This window comes from Caloenas nicobarica, chromosome 11 (assembly GCF_036013445.1).
Source record: "Caloenas nicobarica isolate bCalNic1 chromosome 11, bCalNic1.hap1, whole genome shotgun sequence".
NCBI lineage: Eukaryota > Metazoa > Chordata > Aves > Columbiformes > Columbidae > Caloenas > Caloenas nicobarica.
This window is the reverse complement of record NC_088255.1, coordinates 21,175,543-21,192,695: the sequence shown is the minus strand read 5'-3', so window position 1 is coordinate 21,192,695 and position 17,153 is coordinate 21,175,543. Positions and strand designations below refer to the sequence as shown.

At 49.0% G+C, this 17,153-nt stretch overlaps 2 protein-coding genes across 3 annotated transcripts in view; one reads left to right on the top strand and one right to left on the bottom strand.

Moving 5' to 3' along the window:
• The window catches only part of FLNB (filamin B), a 72,007-nt gene extending 67,574 nt beyond the window's left edge, over window positions 1–4,433 (top strand). The window contains exons 44-46 of one of the 2 annotated variants that reach the window (XM_065642898.1): window positions 732–950; window positions 1,874–2,077; window positions 2,772–4,433. In XM_065642898.1, the coding sequence (XP_065498970.1) occupies window positions 732–950; window positions 1,874–2,077; window positions 2,772–2,959 (611 nt within the window). In that variant the 3' untranslated portion in view covers window positions 2,960–4,433. The remainder of the gene's footprint in view (window positions 1–731; window positions 951–1,873; window positions 2,078–2,771) is intronic. The other variant, XM_065642897.1, reaches the window with a different exon arrangement.
• A 5,726-nt stretch (window positions 4,434–10,159) lies between these two features.
• Window positions 10,160–16,045, bottom strand: DNASE1L3 (deoxyribonuclease 1L3). The gene is made up of 8 exons (XM_065642723.1): window positions 15,838–16,045; window positions 14,178–14,266; window positions 13,503–13,595; window positions 13,161–13,273; window positions 12,634–12,746; window positions 12,118–12,275; window positions 11,126–11,222; window positions 10,160–10,877 (listed from the first exon to the last, which is right to left on the bottom strand). The coding sequence occupies exons 1-8, from the start codon at window positions 15,967–15,969 to the stop codon at window positions 10,749–10,751; spliced, it is 924 nt and encodes a 307-aa protein (XP_065498795.1). The 5' UTR covers window positions 15,970–16,045; the 3' UTR covers window positions 10,160–10,748.
• Between the last annotated feature and the right edge of the window lie 1,108 nt (window positions 16,046–17,153).

Sequence of the window (17,153 nt, the reverse complement as noted above, 5' to 3'; positions counted from 1 at the left end):
GTAGTAAACTTTCCCATAACCGTCCTGGTTTTCATTGAGTTCAGGCACTTTATTCTTCCTCAGCAGTATCTGATACAACAGCCCAAAGATCGTAAATATTTGAAGCCAGAGTTTGACAGTAAATTATTTGGGGGCTGAAAGCCTTGCTTCATTTTTTTTTCTTATGTTGCTGGCATTATGTCATTGGCTTAGCACTAGCAGCAGTAATTCAGCTATGTTAACCAGATGCTGCAATTAAACAAGCTTTTGTTTCCACAAACTGCTTGCAGTGCCATTGCCGAGCAGTTCAAACACCCATCTCTTCCAAGAGATCTCCTGCCCCTCGGTTCTTCTGCTTTTTTGTGGGCTCTTTGCTGCTGGTTTACACCCCTGGCAGTGAGACGCTCCGAGCAGAGGCTGCGCTGGCACGGGCTGTGACATCCAGCAGAAGAGCTCTTGTTCTAAGAGTTTTCTCCCTAAGCCAATTTTTTGATGCTGAATTATTTCCACTTTGGTCTTGAAGGGTTCTCATGACCCGCACAGCGATGGGCAGTGAGCGGAGGAGGGAGCCGGGGTGTCGGTGGGGACTTTGCTGGGGCGCAGAGCCCCTGGTCCGTGTAAGGATGCTGGGAGGGTGCGTACTGTCCCTCCCTGCATCCAGCCTTGTCTTGCACCAAATTACCTGTTCCTGTTTAATATCTGAGGCTGCTTGTGTGAGGAAGAGTGTGTCTTACTGTGCTACGTCTTTCTAGGATTGCAGTCGGAGTTTTTCATTAACACGACCAAGGCTGGTCCAGGTACCCTCTCTGTTACAATTGAAGGGCCATCAAAGGTGAAAATGGACTGCCAGGAAACTCCAGAAGGTTACAAAGTCATGTACACACCCATGGCTCCAGGCAACTATTTAATTGGAGTTAAATATGGTGGACCTAACCACATAGTGGGCAGCCCCTTCAAGGCAAAGGTTACAGGTAAAAAGCTAACCGGTATTTACTGCGTGCCTGAAGTAGTTTGTGTCATTCAGCAAATATGTCCTTCCAAGATAATGCGGCGTTCAGGTTTAGACACCCAAAAACGTGAGAAGCCAAACATTTCTCCCCATCACCTCCAAAGCCCAGATGAGGGATCTTGGGAGAGGCTACAGGAGCGTTAGTCACGGAGCTTGGCTCAGTGCAGGGCTGTCAAACAGCTTCACGGGGGAATGTTATTAATAAATCCTGACCTAGCACTAGGGTTGTTGGTAGTGGGGAAGCATGACTTATTTTCCCACTTTTCCCCTTGCAAAGCCTTCAGGCAGCATAATCGATGCCCCTCTTGGACTCATTTGGGTGCAGTTGCCACCTAAGCGAAGGTCAGTAATGTCTGGGAGGCTTTTAGGTGCAAGGCAGGCTGGTTTAGGAAGCTCTGTCTCTCTCCAGGGCTGTGTTTAAGCACAGGCTGGAGTTCATCTCTCCTGCTGCCCTGAGCTAGTGACCCTCTCCTGGTGCCCGGGGTGTTCTTGGGGGCGGACGGCAGGGACTGCGCTCGCAGGGCTGGGACACGCTCTGCTTTCAAAACGGGTTATTGCAAAATTGCACCTGCTTTTCTGCCAACTCGAGTTGTTTTGGGCATTTGGTGGTTGGAGCACAATTAACTCTTCTTTAAGCAGCCAGCTTTGCTTAATGAATCCTGAAGTTCCTGTGGTCCTTCAAACCACTCAAGGGCTCTGGGATGGGATTGCTGCCAGCGTTGCTGGAAGATGTCGGCTTAAAAACTGGAGTGGGGAATTGCTCCTCTCTGAAAATGCGTTTTGGATGCAGAATGCATGCTAGTCGTTAGGAGGATTTCAAAACCTCCTTGTAAATACCTTTCAGATGGGGTGACTCTGAACGTCAGGCGTCTTTTCTGTTTCCAGGACAGCGACTGGTGAGCCCAGGCAGCGCCAACGAAACTTCTTCCATCCTGGTAGAGTCGGTGACGAGGTCGTCGACTGAAACTTGCTACAGCACCATTCCCAAATCCACCTCGGATGCGAGCAAAGTGGTTTCCCGGGGAGCAGGACTCTCAAAGGCTTTTGTGGGTCAGAAAAGCTCCTTCTCCGTGGACTGCAGCAAAGCAGGTATGGGTGCAGGAGCCAGCTGGGCGTCAGGGTGGTTTACCCAGACCTTTTTTTGCACTAAACCAATTTGCAAAGTTAAATTTCAGAGCCTGAGCTTCTGGTTTTAAAGAAAATCCCTAAATGCTACGTGGTGTTCACCAAATTGATCCTGTAAGGATGCCAGTTCTCTGCAAGCGGTTTTATTACATCTGAGCCAGGTGCACCTGAAAGAAACCGCAGGGTTATGGCAGAAGAACAAACAGGTTGCTGAGCTGAAGCCGCCCTCGTGGTGCGTTGTAGCATCAACTCAAGGGGTTCCAGTAAGCCTGGAGTGCTGATCGGCATCACTGGGAGCTCTGCGGTGGGTGGATGGCAGGCCAGCAGCGTTCGTTAGTCTGCTATTAACTTCTGACGAAGTCCCTGCAAGGCAATGCCTGCTCGCTTTCAGGAGCAGCGTTTGTCTCCTGTGCTCCAGCCTGTCAGGACTGGCAAATGCACAAATAACCCCTTGCCTCTGTGAGGTTGAAGGGGGTGTTTTTTGGGTTTTTTTTAAATAAAATTCCCTCTGATACCGAATTAGCTTGGCCATACCTCAAACTACCACTCCATGAATTAAAATAACAAAATCCTTGTGATATGGAGCTAATATATTACAGTACAATTCTGCTTGTAGATTTAAGCTTCGGAATGCTAACAGCCTGTTATTTCACTGTAGGTTCAAATATGTTGTTAGTTGGCGTCCACGGACCCACAATACCGTGCGAAGAGGTGTCCATCAAGCACTTGGGCAGCCATCAGTACAACGTCACGTATGTCGTCAAGGAAAGGGGTGACTATGTGCTGGCGGTGAAATGGGGCGACGAGCACATCCCCGGGAGCCCCTTCCACGTCACCGTCCCTTAAACTCGCCCAGCGTCAGAGTCGATCTTTGCGTTTGCGGTCCAGACGTAGAGTTGTTCTGGGTGCAGTCCTGTCGCAAAATGCAGTATCTAGATACACACGGCTCACATTTCAATACAGTCAGAAATAAACTCTGTAACTTTGGTTTTTTTTACAAGCATTTCACTTCTATCCTACTTACCAACCTAATGTCGATCTATTTAATGTCCTCCTCAGATTGTACCTTTGCAGTACTGTCCAGGTCACTGTTAATGTTTGGAGAATCATGTGGATAACTAGACACTAATTTCCCATGCGGATGTTAAAGACTTTAGATGTTAATTGAAAACTGGAATTTGTCTTTGTAATTGGGTATCTTAACTACTGATTTTATTTGACTGGAGACTTTACGTTTTAGTTATGGAATATGACTTGGGCTGTCCCCAGTTCAAATTCTTTTCTGTAAAGAAATGAGGTAAAACTGGTACTATAATAGGTGCCTTTGTATACTTGATCAATTTTAACGCTTAACATTATAAAAAGCTACTGAAAGTGGCTTTACCACTCAAATTTGAAATGTTTTGGAAAATGCTTTGCTAATGGTTTACATTTAGGAAATGTTTCTCTTTTATAGCAAACCAAAAGCAGACTGAAAACAGCTTCCTGGAAGCTTTCAGCCTTTCTGTGTTAACGCTTTGTAAATCTAGACAGGTAGCTTTGTGGCCATGGTGCAGTTTTAATTAGCTTGGGATTCTGGTGAAATTTCTGTAACTTTACAGGTGACTCCTCACACTCTGTGACTGATTTTTATGAACAACCCCTGGTTTGGCTGAGTTAAATAAAGCCCCTAAACTTGGCGAGCCAGGTGTCGCTGCCACCTGTGTGACCCAAAATTCAGGCAGGTGAGATGCTGCGTAGCTGAGATGGTGCAAAACCAGCCTGGGGATGGGACCTCCCACCTGGGGTTGGGTTCAGGGCGGGCGTGCAGATCTGCCAATGACAGCAATACAAATCAACAAACCCGTGTTTGGTGCAAGTTGTTTTGTTATATCTCAGTCCAAGGACATGCCTGAAGCCTGCTCCTGTCTCCTGAAATCCTCTTTGTGCTGCAAAAGGCGTTTCTGCTGAGGGTCAAACTTGCATTACACCTTGTCTGTGTGTCCTGGGTTACTCTGTGCTCCTTCCCGAGTGCGGATCTGAATTGCCGTCAGCTGCAGGGGCTGTAGTAAACTCTCCAAATGAGCTTTAACTCTGCGATTACGAGAAGGTAGGATTTGCTGGAAACCTGTTGAAATGTCACTGTCTCTGCCTGGGGAGAAGTTCACGCTCACATTTCGGTAGTTCTGTGTGGATGCCCCACCCTCCACAGTCATCGGGGCAATAGGGGAAGGTTGGGTTTGGTTTTTTTTTTTACTGTGCTTTTTTTGTGCCTTAATGTGAAATGCTCACTACATTGTAAACTAGGAAGTAAAAACAAAATAAACTGGAATAAAATGCAGGTTTGTAAAATTGTATCTTATAACTTATTAAATAGAAATGTTTGCTTCATTAAAATGTGCATGTTATAAACAACATCGGATTCTTTTCATATGTAGTCAGTAAAGTTCAGACTAAAACTACAGCACCCAGCGGCTTCAGGCAGAATGAATAACCCCAGACCGTGAGCTGTGCAGGTAGCTGTGAAAAACTTGGCCATCACCTCCGGGCTGTTCTTTCTTTTTTTTTTTTTTTTTTCCTTGAACCTTTTTTCCTAAAACAAAATGCCTGGCAAAGGTTTGAGCTCTGGCACAACCACACTGGGTGGCGGTGGCTGAGTGCGAATGGGGCATGATGTGTTTGTGTTCTATCAGCTCAGGAAGGAAAAATACGTTTATGTTAGAGAAAACACCTGCACCTGTAAGCCAGAAAGCCAAGAAAATGTGGTACCCTCCAAAGCATATGGCAGGGGAAAACAAAACCAAACCAACAAAAAAACCACCAACCCTGGAAATATGGTGTTTTAATGCAAAGGCTTATTCTCTCCCAGAAATTTGTGTTGAGTTCTGACTGAGAGAAGGATGTAGGAGAAATAAAAAATGATAGCAATACTTTCCTGAATAAAATATAATTACTCTGTGAAATTCCCTGCAACGAGTTGTTAACCGATTTCAAATAACTGGGCAGAATTCACAGAAAGGGCAGGTGAAAGATGTCCCTGCCCATCGCAGGGAGGTTGGGTTGGACTCGATGATCTTTCGTGGTCCCTTCCCACCCAAACCGTTCCATGATTCCATGACGTGGCTCTGCTGGTTTCCTCCACGTCGAGCCCGGGCACTGGGGCAGTGGCACTGGGGACGTCGTGTCCCTGCCCAGGTGGTGGGGCTGACCCTGGGGCAGTGCCCCTGGGGACACTGCGGCTCCTCGGGGCTCCCGGCCATGGAAACCAGATGTTTTCCCAAACGCGGCTCCCGCTGGAAGCTCCAGTGAAACCCGAGACGTGGCGGCTGCCAAGGACTTTCCTGCCCCAGGTTTATCAGATTATTTCCTTTTTATAGGTAACTGTGTTTCATTAGCTTTGTGCTATGTGAGCTTGAACCTTCTACTTAATGTTTTTAAACAAGACAGGACAAAAAAAACCTGGATACAGCTGTTGGGTTGAGTAAACCTGAGAGCCCCACACCTGTTGCCCGGTAAACATCTTTGCCCTTTCCAGTATCAGCATAAGTGATTAATAAATTATAGATATATTTTTGAATTATTTTAATAATTTAAATTGTGTAAATCTTTACATTATTTCACATTTTAAATTAACGTTTGGTTTATTTTAAGTATATTTATATAGATATCTTTAACATATTAAAGATAATCCAGTATGCTTAATTTTTCTGGAGATGTCATTGCAGCAGCAAGTGTCCAGTCCGTGCCAGGCCCGGGGTGGCACAGGGGACTTGGGATTTCCCTTCGGCCACCACAAGCGCTGGGCTGCTCTGAGGTTCGTCGCTGCATTAGCACTGCGGGCGGTGGGGCTGCTGCTCAGCAGGACTCGGGGGCTGGCCACATTATGCACACCCTGTAATTAGCTTTCCCTCCAATTGCCTGTGGAAAGCGAGATGGTGAAGTTTCCAATCCAGAACCTGCTTTTTTTCCTCTACTCAGCTTTAACTTCTAGAGGTATTTGTTTCAAACTGATTTGATTTTATTTTCAATACTTTTTTACTCCGCATTGAAATGTACTTGCAGTACAGACAATGCACCTTTCTTACTTCAAAAAAAAAAAATCGAACTATGTACTAATCACATTTTAAAGCCTGTCCAGAGTGGTTACATATAAACAGACATCACTCGACAGAAACTGGGACGGAGTTGCGTGAAACTGTTAGTTCGGGGAATGGTACAATGCTTTTTGACACGGTGGTTTTTATTTGTTTGAAGACAAACTCTCCCCAAAGCATTTATTAGCAGGACACCTGGCTGCGCCGCTCCCTCCCCGGGCCACACGGAGCCGGTTGCCCAGTTTGGCGTCTGCCGGGTTGGGGCAGCTCTGGACCCGCTGGCGCGTGGGACGGGGTCGGCAAAGCTGCCGTCAGCATCCCAGCTGTGTGCTCTGCACTGCTGCCTTGGAGGGTCTTGTTTTTCCCATTTTTCTTGGTTTATTTTTTGGGTTGTTTTTTGTTTTTTGTTTTCTTGTTCATTTTTTTTCCTTTTTTTCTTTATTTCTTCTTTCTTTTTTCATTTTTCTTTTTTTATTTGGTTTTTTTGTTTGATTTTCTGGTCCTTTTTTTCCTTTTTTTCCTTTTTTTCCTTTTTTTCCTTTTTTTCCTTTTTTTCCTTTTTTTTCCTTTTTTTCCTTTTTTTTCCTTTTTTTCCTTTTTTTCCTTTTTTTCCTTTTTTTCCTTTTTTTTCCTTTTTTTCCTTTTTTTCCTTTTTTTCCTTTTTTTCCTTTTTTTCCTTTTTTCCTTTTTTTTCCTTTTTTTCCTTTTTTTTCCTTTTTTCCTTTTTTTCCTTTTTTCCTTTTTAAATTTTTCCTGTTTCTTTTTTCTTTCTTTTTCTTCTTCTTATTTTTTCTTTTTTGTTGTTTTTATTTTTCTTTTTTTTTCTTCTTTTTTTCTTATTTTTCCTTTTTTTTCTTTCTTCTTCTTTTTCTTTTTTTCCTTTTTTTTTTTTTTTAAATTTTATACACCTCCCGTCTGCACCCAGCATAGCAGAAAGGAGTGCGTGAAGTTTTCCCGCTGGCAGTGGTACCACAAGATGTTCCACCGGAGCACCCAGCCCCGTTGTATTACTAAACCCGCCTGGTACCTCCACACCTTTCAACATCAAACTCCCCAACTCCTGTAAGCAAATACTTATTAAAAAAAAAAAAAAATCTCTGTGCTACAGTAACTTAGAGATGTTCCCATCCTGTCATGAGGTGCCACAGCTTCACAGCTCCATCCAAGCTGGAGAGGAGGCAGCACGATGGGCTACAGCAATTTTTCTTTTTCTCCTGCAGGAATCGTTAATATTCAGCACGTCCCTCTGGCAGAAGGTTATTAAAACAGCCCGGCTGCCAGCTCTGCCTCTTCGTGGGGCTGTTTGCCCAAGGCCTCCTGAGAAAATGCTTTTAAATGGCTTTTCAGAATTTCTCAGCCTTTCGGAGTGAGTTTTCATAGTTGTTAATTTATATCGCACACTTAGAAAAAAACGCTGTCACTAAATCAGGCTGGATTTATAGCTTGTGTCACTATTAATTTGACCAGGATTTAAAGCACATTCTTTATATAACATGAAGAAAAGGCTAATGTATGGGATTTAAAAAAAAAATGATAGGCAAAATCTGCTCTAGCAGGCCCCGGAGGAATGTTTGACAGCTCTTTCCTGTGAGGAGCTGCCTTTCTGCAGGACCTCGGTACTGCAAATATTTCCATCCACGCTCAGCTGGATGCCCGCGCATCCTTCCAGCCCCGTGCAGGACCTGCTCTTGCCGGGGAGGGTGTTTCTTTCTGACAACGATGTCCTAATGGGGTATTTCTGGGGTGGGGGTGGGATTTTGCATCTGCCTTCAGTGAAAACATCTGGGGTCAGGTCTTATTCCTGCACAGAAAGTGTTCACAGCTCAAACGGCAGCATTTGCAGAGCTTTTCGGGGAAGGTTTCTGGTTCCTTTGCCAATATGGAAATTAATTCCCATAAATCTGCCTCTCCTAACTAACAGAAAATACCCTGCAAATACCGATGGCTGCGGCACTATATTTAAAATGCCACATGAAGTATTTAACCTTGTTTTTCACACTGGCTAGAAAACCAGGCTGCACAGAAAGGGTGTTCGTGGTTTTATACCTGGTGATAGTGGAGAGGGTGTGTTGCTCCTCCCTTGGGATGATGGAAAGGAACGTGGGCTAAACGTGGCCTGGGGGTTGCAGGAACACCCCTGATCCAAACCGCAATTTTCTTCCGCGCTGGAGAAGAGGTTTGGCAGCATCTGCTACAGGTGGGCACAGCAGAGAGGGACTGGTGGCACCGGTCCCCGAGCGGTGTCGCATCCCTCCCAAAACCAGGTACAAACCACTGAAGGGCAGAAGCAGAGTCTGTGACCACTGCTGGACTAAACCAGCCACCCTGATGCTCTCGGCGCAGGTGTGACAAGGGACAGCGAGGAGTCCCCTGAGTGGACTGGACATGAGGACGGAATTGTTTCCACTGAGGGTGGTGAGAGCCTGTCCCGGGTTGGCCAGAGAGGTGGTGGATGAACCATCCCTGGAGACATCCCAGGCCAGGCTGGACGGGGCTCTGAGCAACCTGAGCTGGTGCAGATGTCCCTGCTCGTGGCAGGGGGGGCACTGGGGGAGCTTTGGACGTTCCTTCAACCCAAACTATTCCATGATTCTATGATATGCTCCGTAACCTGCCAGCACCTGTAAGTGGGACAGACGGGAAAGGTCATCTCAGCATGTTTCCTAGTTAAATAACTGTGTGCAATGAATAAACAGGCCAGAAGCCAAACCCCGTGCTTTTTGTTCCAAAACTCATTTACAAACACGGTGAGACCAGGGACACTTTGGTGTCAGCTGCGGACGAGCTCTCAGCAGTGACAGAAACGTTCTGTATAGAGATACGTCCAGGGATGCGGATCTGTGAGCTCCAGCTAAGGGTGAAATTGTGTTTCCGTGCCCCAGCCGGGTTTGCCGGCTGTGCTGTAGCATCTGGGTGTAAATACCGCGGGACCCCCCACCCAGATACTGGGATTTCTGGTGATGATACTGGGATTGATGCGATGCCACCAGAGGGTGCCCCAGTCACACTCCGTGCTGTTCTGGCGGCGCCTCACGGGGCGGCCGGAGTCCTGCAAAGGGACAAGTCCGCTCACCCTGGGCAGCGGGCTGGCAGAGGTTATGGAAATACTTTTAGTAACACATAAGCGGGGGGAAAAAAAACCCAAAAAAACAACAACAAAAAAACTTTTCAAATTGTTTTCCTTTTGACTAAAGGCAGGAAAACGATGGCTGCTGTCTTCACCTTCTGCTGCCCACCTCCTTGGCTTGCTCAGCAGAGGAAAGCCCCCCAGGCCCCACTGACCACTGGGTTGCAGGGACATGGGAATCGAGGTCCCCTGGGTGGGGTGGGAGCGCTGCCCGGGGAGCCCCTGCGCCGCTCTCGGTCCTTTTCCACGGTGGATGCTCCATCAGCCAGTGGCCAAGTCCAGCCTGGGGCACTGAGCGGCTCCCCGTGATCCCCCACAGCCAGGCTGGGACCCGTGGCAGGTTTCGGTGGTCCCACGCAGGTGGGCTCTTTGATTTTTCTGCCTTTGATGTTGCTATCGGTGCTGCCAGCCCTGCTGTGCAGTAGCTCATTTGCTGCACATCTGTATGTGGCCGCACATCTGTACATGTGAACATCTGTGTGTCCGGACACAGCATGCATTCAGGTCCAAGCTGAAACCCCATCAGTGGTGGCTTTGGTACCTGCTTCTGCTGAGCTGAGAAAACAGACCACTGCACTACTATATTAAATAACCATCATTAAAGTCTGGTTCACTGGAGAACCTCAGGCTGCCATGGTAGGTTTTTTGGGGGGGATGCAGCTCACTTCCATGTCAGGATGCCGAAATCAGATTTTAATGTAAATTTTGCCAACATTCTCTGCTTGAAACATTGCCACCTGGGATCTGCAGGACTTCTCACCCGAGGCTTGCAGGCGGGTTTGCAGGCAGGGTGAGGGCAGCACGCAGGCAGGGTGAGAATCACCAGCGATCTGTCCTGCTACTCCTGGCTGGATCAGCGCAGAAAAGGGTTTCTCACTACCTGTTCCTCTGCCTTTTCTTTCTGCCTTTCCCCAAGCCCTTCATGCTGCGAGCGGTTTCAAACCCACACCGAGCAAAGACTCCAAGCTCAGCAACGTTTTACATTGTGAATCAGCAGGCACAGACCTGTCCCTCCCCATTGCAGCTCTGAAGCATCCACACACACACACGATGTGGAAATGTCCTTTTAATCCTTCTGCCCCCGCAGAGGAATGGCAGAGCTCCAGCACCCGCGTGAACACGTGGAGACCCCTGCTCTTCGGGTGCTACAGGTAAAACACACAAAAGAATTTCACTCTTGCGATAGCTCCTGGCATTTGTGATCAGTGCAGTAAGCACCGTTACGCTGCTTCTAGCTGATCTAGTTTTGTATACAATGGGGAAAATAACCTGAAGGTTTAATTTGCCTTCTTACCCAAAATATTTGAATTTGAATAAAATGTTTGTTTGTTTTCCACTAAATATTGCACTTGCTGTGAGTATATGTACACTGGGTCTTCTACAACATCTGTCCGCATCTGTGTATTTCCACGCCACGTGGCAGGACTCGGCACACTCACGAGCTCGAGCGGCGTCTTGCTCTTGGTTTCTTCTTCCTGGAAAACTTCGATTTCAGCCAGTTGAAGAAGCCGCCTTTTGCTTTTAGCTCAAACTCCACTGGGAAGTGGTCGCTCACCCCCAGCGCCTGCAAGACAAGGGCACAAAGGGGTTGAGAACCGGCTGCCCAAGCTCTTCCCAAACCAGCCCCAGGGGTCCCACCGTGGCGGGGGAGAGGTGGACGTGCAGTGGTGGATGTGGGAGGTGCAGCACGAGCTTTGGGAGGATGCAATGGTTTTATGGCCAAGACCATGCTCAAAACTGCCTGGCTAGTCTTGGCTTTGTGCTCCTGCATCCGCCCTTGTCCCACTGCCGCAGCGGCTGTGCTGGGTCTACCTGCTCCTCGCTGAGCTGAAAGTCGTTCTGGAAGTCGAAGATGTTGACAGAGTGGGGCACAACGGCATCGACGAGCTTCTGCCCGCTGACCACGATCCTGCGAGGAGCAAGAGAATGAGGTGCTGTCCTGGGGTGCCCAACCAGCCACAGCCAGAGAGGTGACCTTGATGGAGTCACAGCCACGTAAGGTTTGTCTTTACCCATGGGCTGCCTGCTCAGAGATGCCAGCACCTGCTTTCTGCTGAATTTGGCCGGTCGATTTCCTTGGCAGCGAGTCACCATCTTGGTGCGCGTTGGCCTTGGGAACCAGTACTAAATGACTCGCATTTAAACCCACCCCGACAGTGCTGCAAAGCCATACTTTGGGTACAGAAATCATAGGACACCAATGACTGTAGTCTCAGTAAAGTCCTGCTTTGATCCAGAAACTCATTCTGCAAGAGGTTTAAGTCTTGACTTACTCCGGGCTCTAATAAGCTGATGTATTTATTGTCCCTGTCGAGGGAGCTGCAGGTGGCGGCAGGACTCGCCACGTGCCCAGGGGAAGACGGGGTGTCCCACCTCCTGAGCAGAGCCAAACTTTGCATTTGCTAACCCAAATTACAAATGCAAGAGCAAAACCCGGGGTGCAAAGCCAGCGCGGTGCGGGCAGCAGCACCTCCCGCCTGGGTGCCTGCAGGGCTCCCCGCAGACGAGAAATGCCACGTAGTTGCCTGGCGTTTATCTCCACCTCAGCCACAGCAACGGCTGGTTCTTGCATGAAATCATGCTCTTTCTGCAAAACTGCTTGCCAACAATCCTGCAAAGTGCTTTGTACTCCTGTCTGGAAGTACTGAGATCTCATTTCCCCCCAGACACTGGTTTATCTTTGAAGGCCTCGTGCACATTTGCTTTATCTGACAGTCACTGACGCCTCTCCATAGTCGGTTTTTTTTTTTTTCTTTTTCTCAGAGAATCGTGAATAGGGAACAATTTGACAGTGAACCCTTTACCTGTCGTACGGGCAGCTTGTGCTTTCTTTCACCGTTGTGTCATTTTTGTCGCCGATTAGCCAGACGAATTCGGAGTGAGTCCTCAGCCGAATGTTCTTCCACTGCTTCTGGGGAACGTAGCTACATCCAGCATTGAAGTCCCCCATGAAGACGAAGTTCTGTAAGGTAGGAGGGTTTTCAAAAGGAATCCTGAGGACAGCCCTTCAAAAGAAGGCTGGCAAGGACTTTCAGGGTTCCAATAGCCATTACGACTCAAACAGCAAGTGCTCATTGAGTGCCGTGGGGCTTTCTGCTGGCTGCAGCACCAAGGCACGCTGATAAAACAACAGGTTTATCAGGAGATCAAGTGTACTGCTTCAGATGTGATGAGAACCCAGTGAAAATACATCCAAGAGATACTAAAAATCTGGGTATTGTCGTAAATGGTTTGAAGGTTATCAGGCTGCGGACAGTGAGCAGTGTGCTGGGCGGCTCAGTACCAGAGCCGCTGTTAGTGCCGGAGATGTGCCCACTCACCTCGGTTAGCCAGTGCTGTTTTACATCTAAATACACATCATAGAGCTCATCAATCTCCCGGACTGCTGTCTCCGGTGTGGTGTGCAGGGGGATTATAGCAAACTCTTTGACAGCTTCAAAACAAGGCGAAAGGACAGGAAAAAATGTAATGGTTAAACACGCAGTGAATCACAAAGAAACAGAAGGCTTTCCTGAAGAAGAACCAGCTTCTGTTCTGGCTGCGGATCAGAGGCGATTGCTGGGTAATTAACTGCACGGTGCTCCCCACCGAGGCGGTGAGGGGCTGTGTTATGGCAAAACCTGCTCCCGCATCTCCCAAACCACCGCCTGGGGCAGCGGCAGAACCTCCGCTGGGCTGCGGCACGTGCTGAGCTGCGGGCGATGCCGGAGGCAGCAGCCCCAAGGGCAAAATGCTGCTTTTGTAAGGAAATGCGGCCGCTTTCACCTGCCCCCACTGCACGCTTGGGTCCAGCTGGTGCTGTCTTGCTCCATAAGTGGGAGAATGATTTGTTTATGAAATGTCTCACCAGTTTTTGGAGAATAGAACCAGACGGCGAAGGGTTCTCTGGAGAAGGCGTCCTCGTCCCCAGGCTGGGTGTCCGGGTACTGGTAGGTTTGTTTCACTGATACCAGATGTTGCCTGCAGCAGAATAAACAGGACAGGGGACGGAATCAGAGAATCATTTAGGTTGGAAAAGACCCTCAAGATCATCGAGTCCAACTGTTAACCCACCCCTGGCACTGCCCCGTGTCCCCGAGAACCCCTCAGCACAGCCCTTCCCAGCACCTCTCCAGCTCCCTCGGAGCAAAGCCACTGCCGCGTCCAGCCCGGCTCCGAGCCGGGAGGGCAGGGTGAGGGGCTGGCTCACCTGTAGATGAACACATACTGCTCCTTGTAGCTCCTTCTTCCCAGCCTCTCGCTGGCCATGCAGCTGTATCCCTCCTTCGGCCCCATCACATGCCTGCAAGGAAAGTGGTGCCTCTGAGTTTATTTCTGCATTCACAGGGGGCTGACGAGGAGATAATTCTGCCTGTGCCCAGAGGTATGGGACATTGCCTGACCACAGAGGTGGGTGGTGGAGACAATAAACCCTTCTCAGGACTTGCAGTCTGAACCTGCCTCCATCGCTGGCTCTTCCACTCCTCCCTGCTTATTGCACCCTGTTTCATTTTCAGCTGGGTCTCATGTGCAGCCGGGTGGACGCTGCTCTTTCCTTCGGAATGTGGCTCCAGGCAGGCAATCCCCAATCTAAAGCAATTCCGAACCCTCCCGAAAGGCAGCCACCCTGCAGCCTGGGCCTGCCTCCATCTCTTTTCCTAAGAGAATTAATCTTTACCAAACTGAATCTTTTTAAAAAATGTATTTAAAAATCCATGTCCTCCAGCGGTCTGGAGCTGGCTTTGCTCCTGGGCTGGTCCACCCTCGGTGGCTGGGACAGAGCCCAGCCCCTGAGCTTGCAGCCGGTGAGGTGGTGCAGAGCAGAGCTCGGGCTCTCCCCGGGCATCTTTCCCAATATTTCCCTGCTTGCCCACGGTCACCCTACCTGGCGAGCTGCTCCACCAGGAGGGGACAAACCCGGTTCTTGTTCTCCTTTATTTCCATCAGCAACATGATGTCACAGCGAGAAATGATCTGCAAGAGGAAGGAGCAGAGGGAAGTTTGTGTGCGGTGGGTTTTTGGAGGATTAAGGGAGAAGTGGCGACTGGTGCGGGGGAAGTTCTTGGTGGAAGAAATGGAGCCCAGCCTAGGGTCACAGAAGCGGGGGCACTGACCACAGCAAAGTCCTTCTCCTTTCAGAGCCACCTCGTACACCCACGCGGGAGCTGGGAGAGAGAACTCGGGAGCAGCGTGGTTTTGGGGTTGCTGAAAATCTTCTGTGCCTGCCCTGGAGAAGGAAATGTGGGGGGGAAGAGGCAGTGAGAGCCACTGCTGGGGTGCTGTTCCCCCACCTAGGGTCGGTCATACTTTTCTCTTCTCCCTGCCCCTTGCCACGTGGGTTTTCTCCTCTGCTTCGGACTGTTGTTGCACACAAGCATCCCAGCTTTCTTCCCAGGTGGATGTGGCAGGAGGTTTTGGGGGGCAGCGAGGGGAGCCACTTGGGGTCTATCATCACCCCGCTGCCGTGGCTTTCATCCTTTTTCTGGTGTGTGCACCCCCAGGGTCCCAGGGCTCTGCCGCCCCTTCCCAAAGCTGCAGCATTCACCTGTCCCCATCACCTGTGTCGCAGACCCCTTGGAAATAGCTTGTGGGGCCCAAAGCAACCCCCAGGCTGAAAACAGGGCCCTGGTACCAATGGGGTGTGTGTGGGGGGGGGGATGCCCCAGCTGGCTCAGCACCCACAGCTGGCGCTGGGATCCCCCTGGGAACCCCCAGCACAATCCGGGGTTTCCTTCTGCCCCCGGGTTTGTTCTCTTCAAACTTTGTGGGTGATATTAGTGGGGGAAAAGTGCCTCTTTTTGCCCCCTGAAACTTGTAAAAAATTAATATGTTGTCCATCATTTAGTCTATATTGTACTGACAGTAAAGGAAGAGCAATCCAGAAATGCAAACCCCTGACTATTTGCAAGGAAAGGATTAAAGCCCAACTGAGCGATTCCTCGCTGCCACGGTTCGGCACACGCAGCCATCCCACTGCCACCGCGGCATCTCGGAGGGCACTTGCAAAAGCTGTTATGTCCAAACCACTCTTTTTTTTTTTTAAAGCTGAGTTATTTTCAGCTGCTGCAAAGGAAGCCTGATGGTGAGGGTTTATTTACATAAATTAGCAATCAGGCTTTTCAGTTTTGTACAACACTCTAACATGAAACTCTCTGCTGTCCTGAGAATCGGTTTAATTAGACAAAAATCTTTCAGAATAATTAGCACTTAAGTGAGGTAAAGAATGCATCGCAAAACAAAGCTCTGTGGATTCAAAATGAAAGTTATTTTTATGAATCACAGAGGTTTTCCTCCTTTCCTAACTGCATTTCTAAAGGGAGCAGTAAATGCTGCTTCTGTTATATTCCCATGCAGGCTAAAATAATGGCAAACATCCTACTCAACCACAGTCTGATTTTTACTTTAGGAGTATAAATCATTTAAATTATTGACTCATTTTTTTTACTTGAAATTCTACCATGAAAAGATAAATGAAGTGCAAGATTTTGCAGCTAAGAAATCCTTAGAAAGCTCAATGTCTGTCTCATCCAGGCAAATGAACATACCTTTACCACGGCATCCACGACTTCAGGTCTGGCTATTTTAGCTTCTCCAAAAGACCTCACGTTGAAGGAGCAGATTTTGAGGCTCAGAGATGTGTTGAAATTGAAGAGCGAAAGCAAGACGAAGAGCAACATCTTCAGGGACTTGGACAAAATGAGTTGCTGTGAGTGTGTCTATAAATATATACGTGTGTGCGTTTGTGCATCTGTCCCTCTGCGGCCAGCGGGGAGGTCACACGGAGCCGCCAGCTGTGTTGAGCACAAACACGAACAGGAATCGCTGTTTCCTCCTTTCCCTCATGTCCATCTCCTGGCGCAAAGCAGAACAGAGGCTTTGGACTTCTCCCTGGGGGACAACCGGCTCTTCCAAGCCAACCTCCCCATCCTGGAGGAGCAACTGCTCCGCCAGACCCCAGCGTCCCTCTCCACGGGGAGGCACCCGCTGTGGGATGCTGCCATGCAGCATCTTAGGGACATGGTTTGGTGTCTTAGGGACATGGTTTAGTGCTAGGCTTAGGTCATGGTTGGACTCGATGACCTTAAGGGTCTCTTGTGAACTGAATGATTCTATGATTCAATGACTCTATGAGTTTGGCCAAGATGACACTTGAGTGAGGATGCTGCAGGTGGGATGGCTTGGTCACACCAGGGTGGCTTCTGCAGGGAAATCATCCCCCTGCCCTCCCTTACTGCTCCACCGTGTGCCGGCCCTCGGCCGGAGGTTTATTTTTCGGCTCTGATCAGGTATAACGATGGGAGGTACAACGAGAAGTCAGTCTACGTGGCTTCTTTAAGCTTCTTGGAAAAATTTCTTCCTGGAAAGGGCTGTGGGGCATTGGAACAGGCTGCCCAGGGCAGTGCTGGAGTCACCATCCCTGGAGGGGCTGGACAGACGGACATGAGGGTCTCAGGACACGGGGCAGTGCCAGGGGTGGGGTAACGGTTGGACTCAATGGTCTTAAGGGTCTCTTCCAACTGAAATGATTCTCTGATTCTATGAAATAATAGGGGGTTTACAGTGCTTTCTCTCTGCTGGGATTCTACTGGGCCAGGCTTAGGCAGGACAGGCTCTGGAGGAAACTAATAAAGAGAGAGGGAAAGCAACAGCTCTCGGGGTTGTAAATCTCCCCCTGCCCTTGCTGAAAGCACAGCGTGCTTGTGACAGCGGCTGCAGCCTTGGGGTCAGAATCATCAAAGCCTGGAGCTCCCCCCAAACCAGGCTCAGTTTGGCCACCCTGGCATCAAAAACCAAATGTTTGTGGTGGTGCCTGTGAGGCCTTTAACCCTGAACCACGAGGACCCATCTTCCATGCTGCTGT

What these genes read in the sequence shown, in the direction of transcription:
- DNASE1L3 (XM_065642723.1), bottom strand. Translation starts at nt 15,969, where the DNA reads ATGTTGCTCTTCGTCTTGCTTTCGCTCTTCAATTTCAACACATCTCTG. An exon ending in CAGTATGTGTTCATCTACAG is followed by an intron (nt 13,274 to 13,502) that starts GTGAGCCAGCCC and finishes ATTCTGCTGCAG; the next exon opens with GCAACATCTGGTATCAGTGA. An exon ending in GTTCTATTCTCCAAAAACTG is followed by an intron (nt 12,747 to 13,160) that starts GTGAGACATTTC and finishes CTTGTTTTGAAG; the next exon opens with CTGTCAAAGAGTTTGCTATA.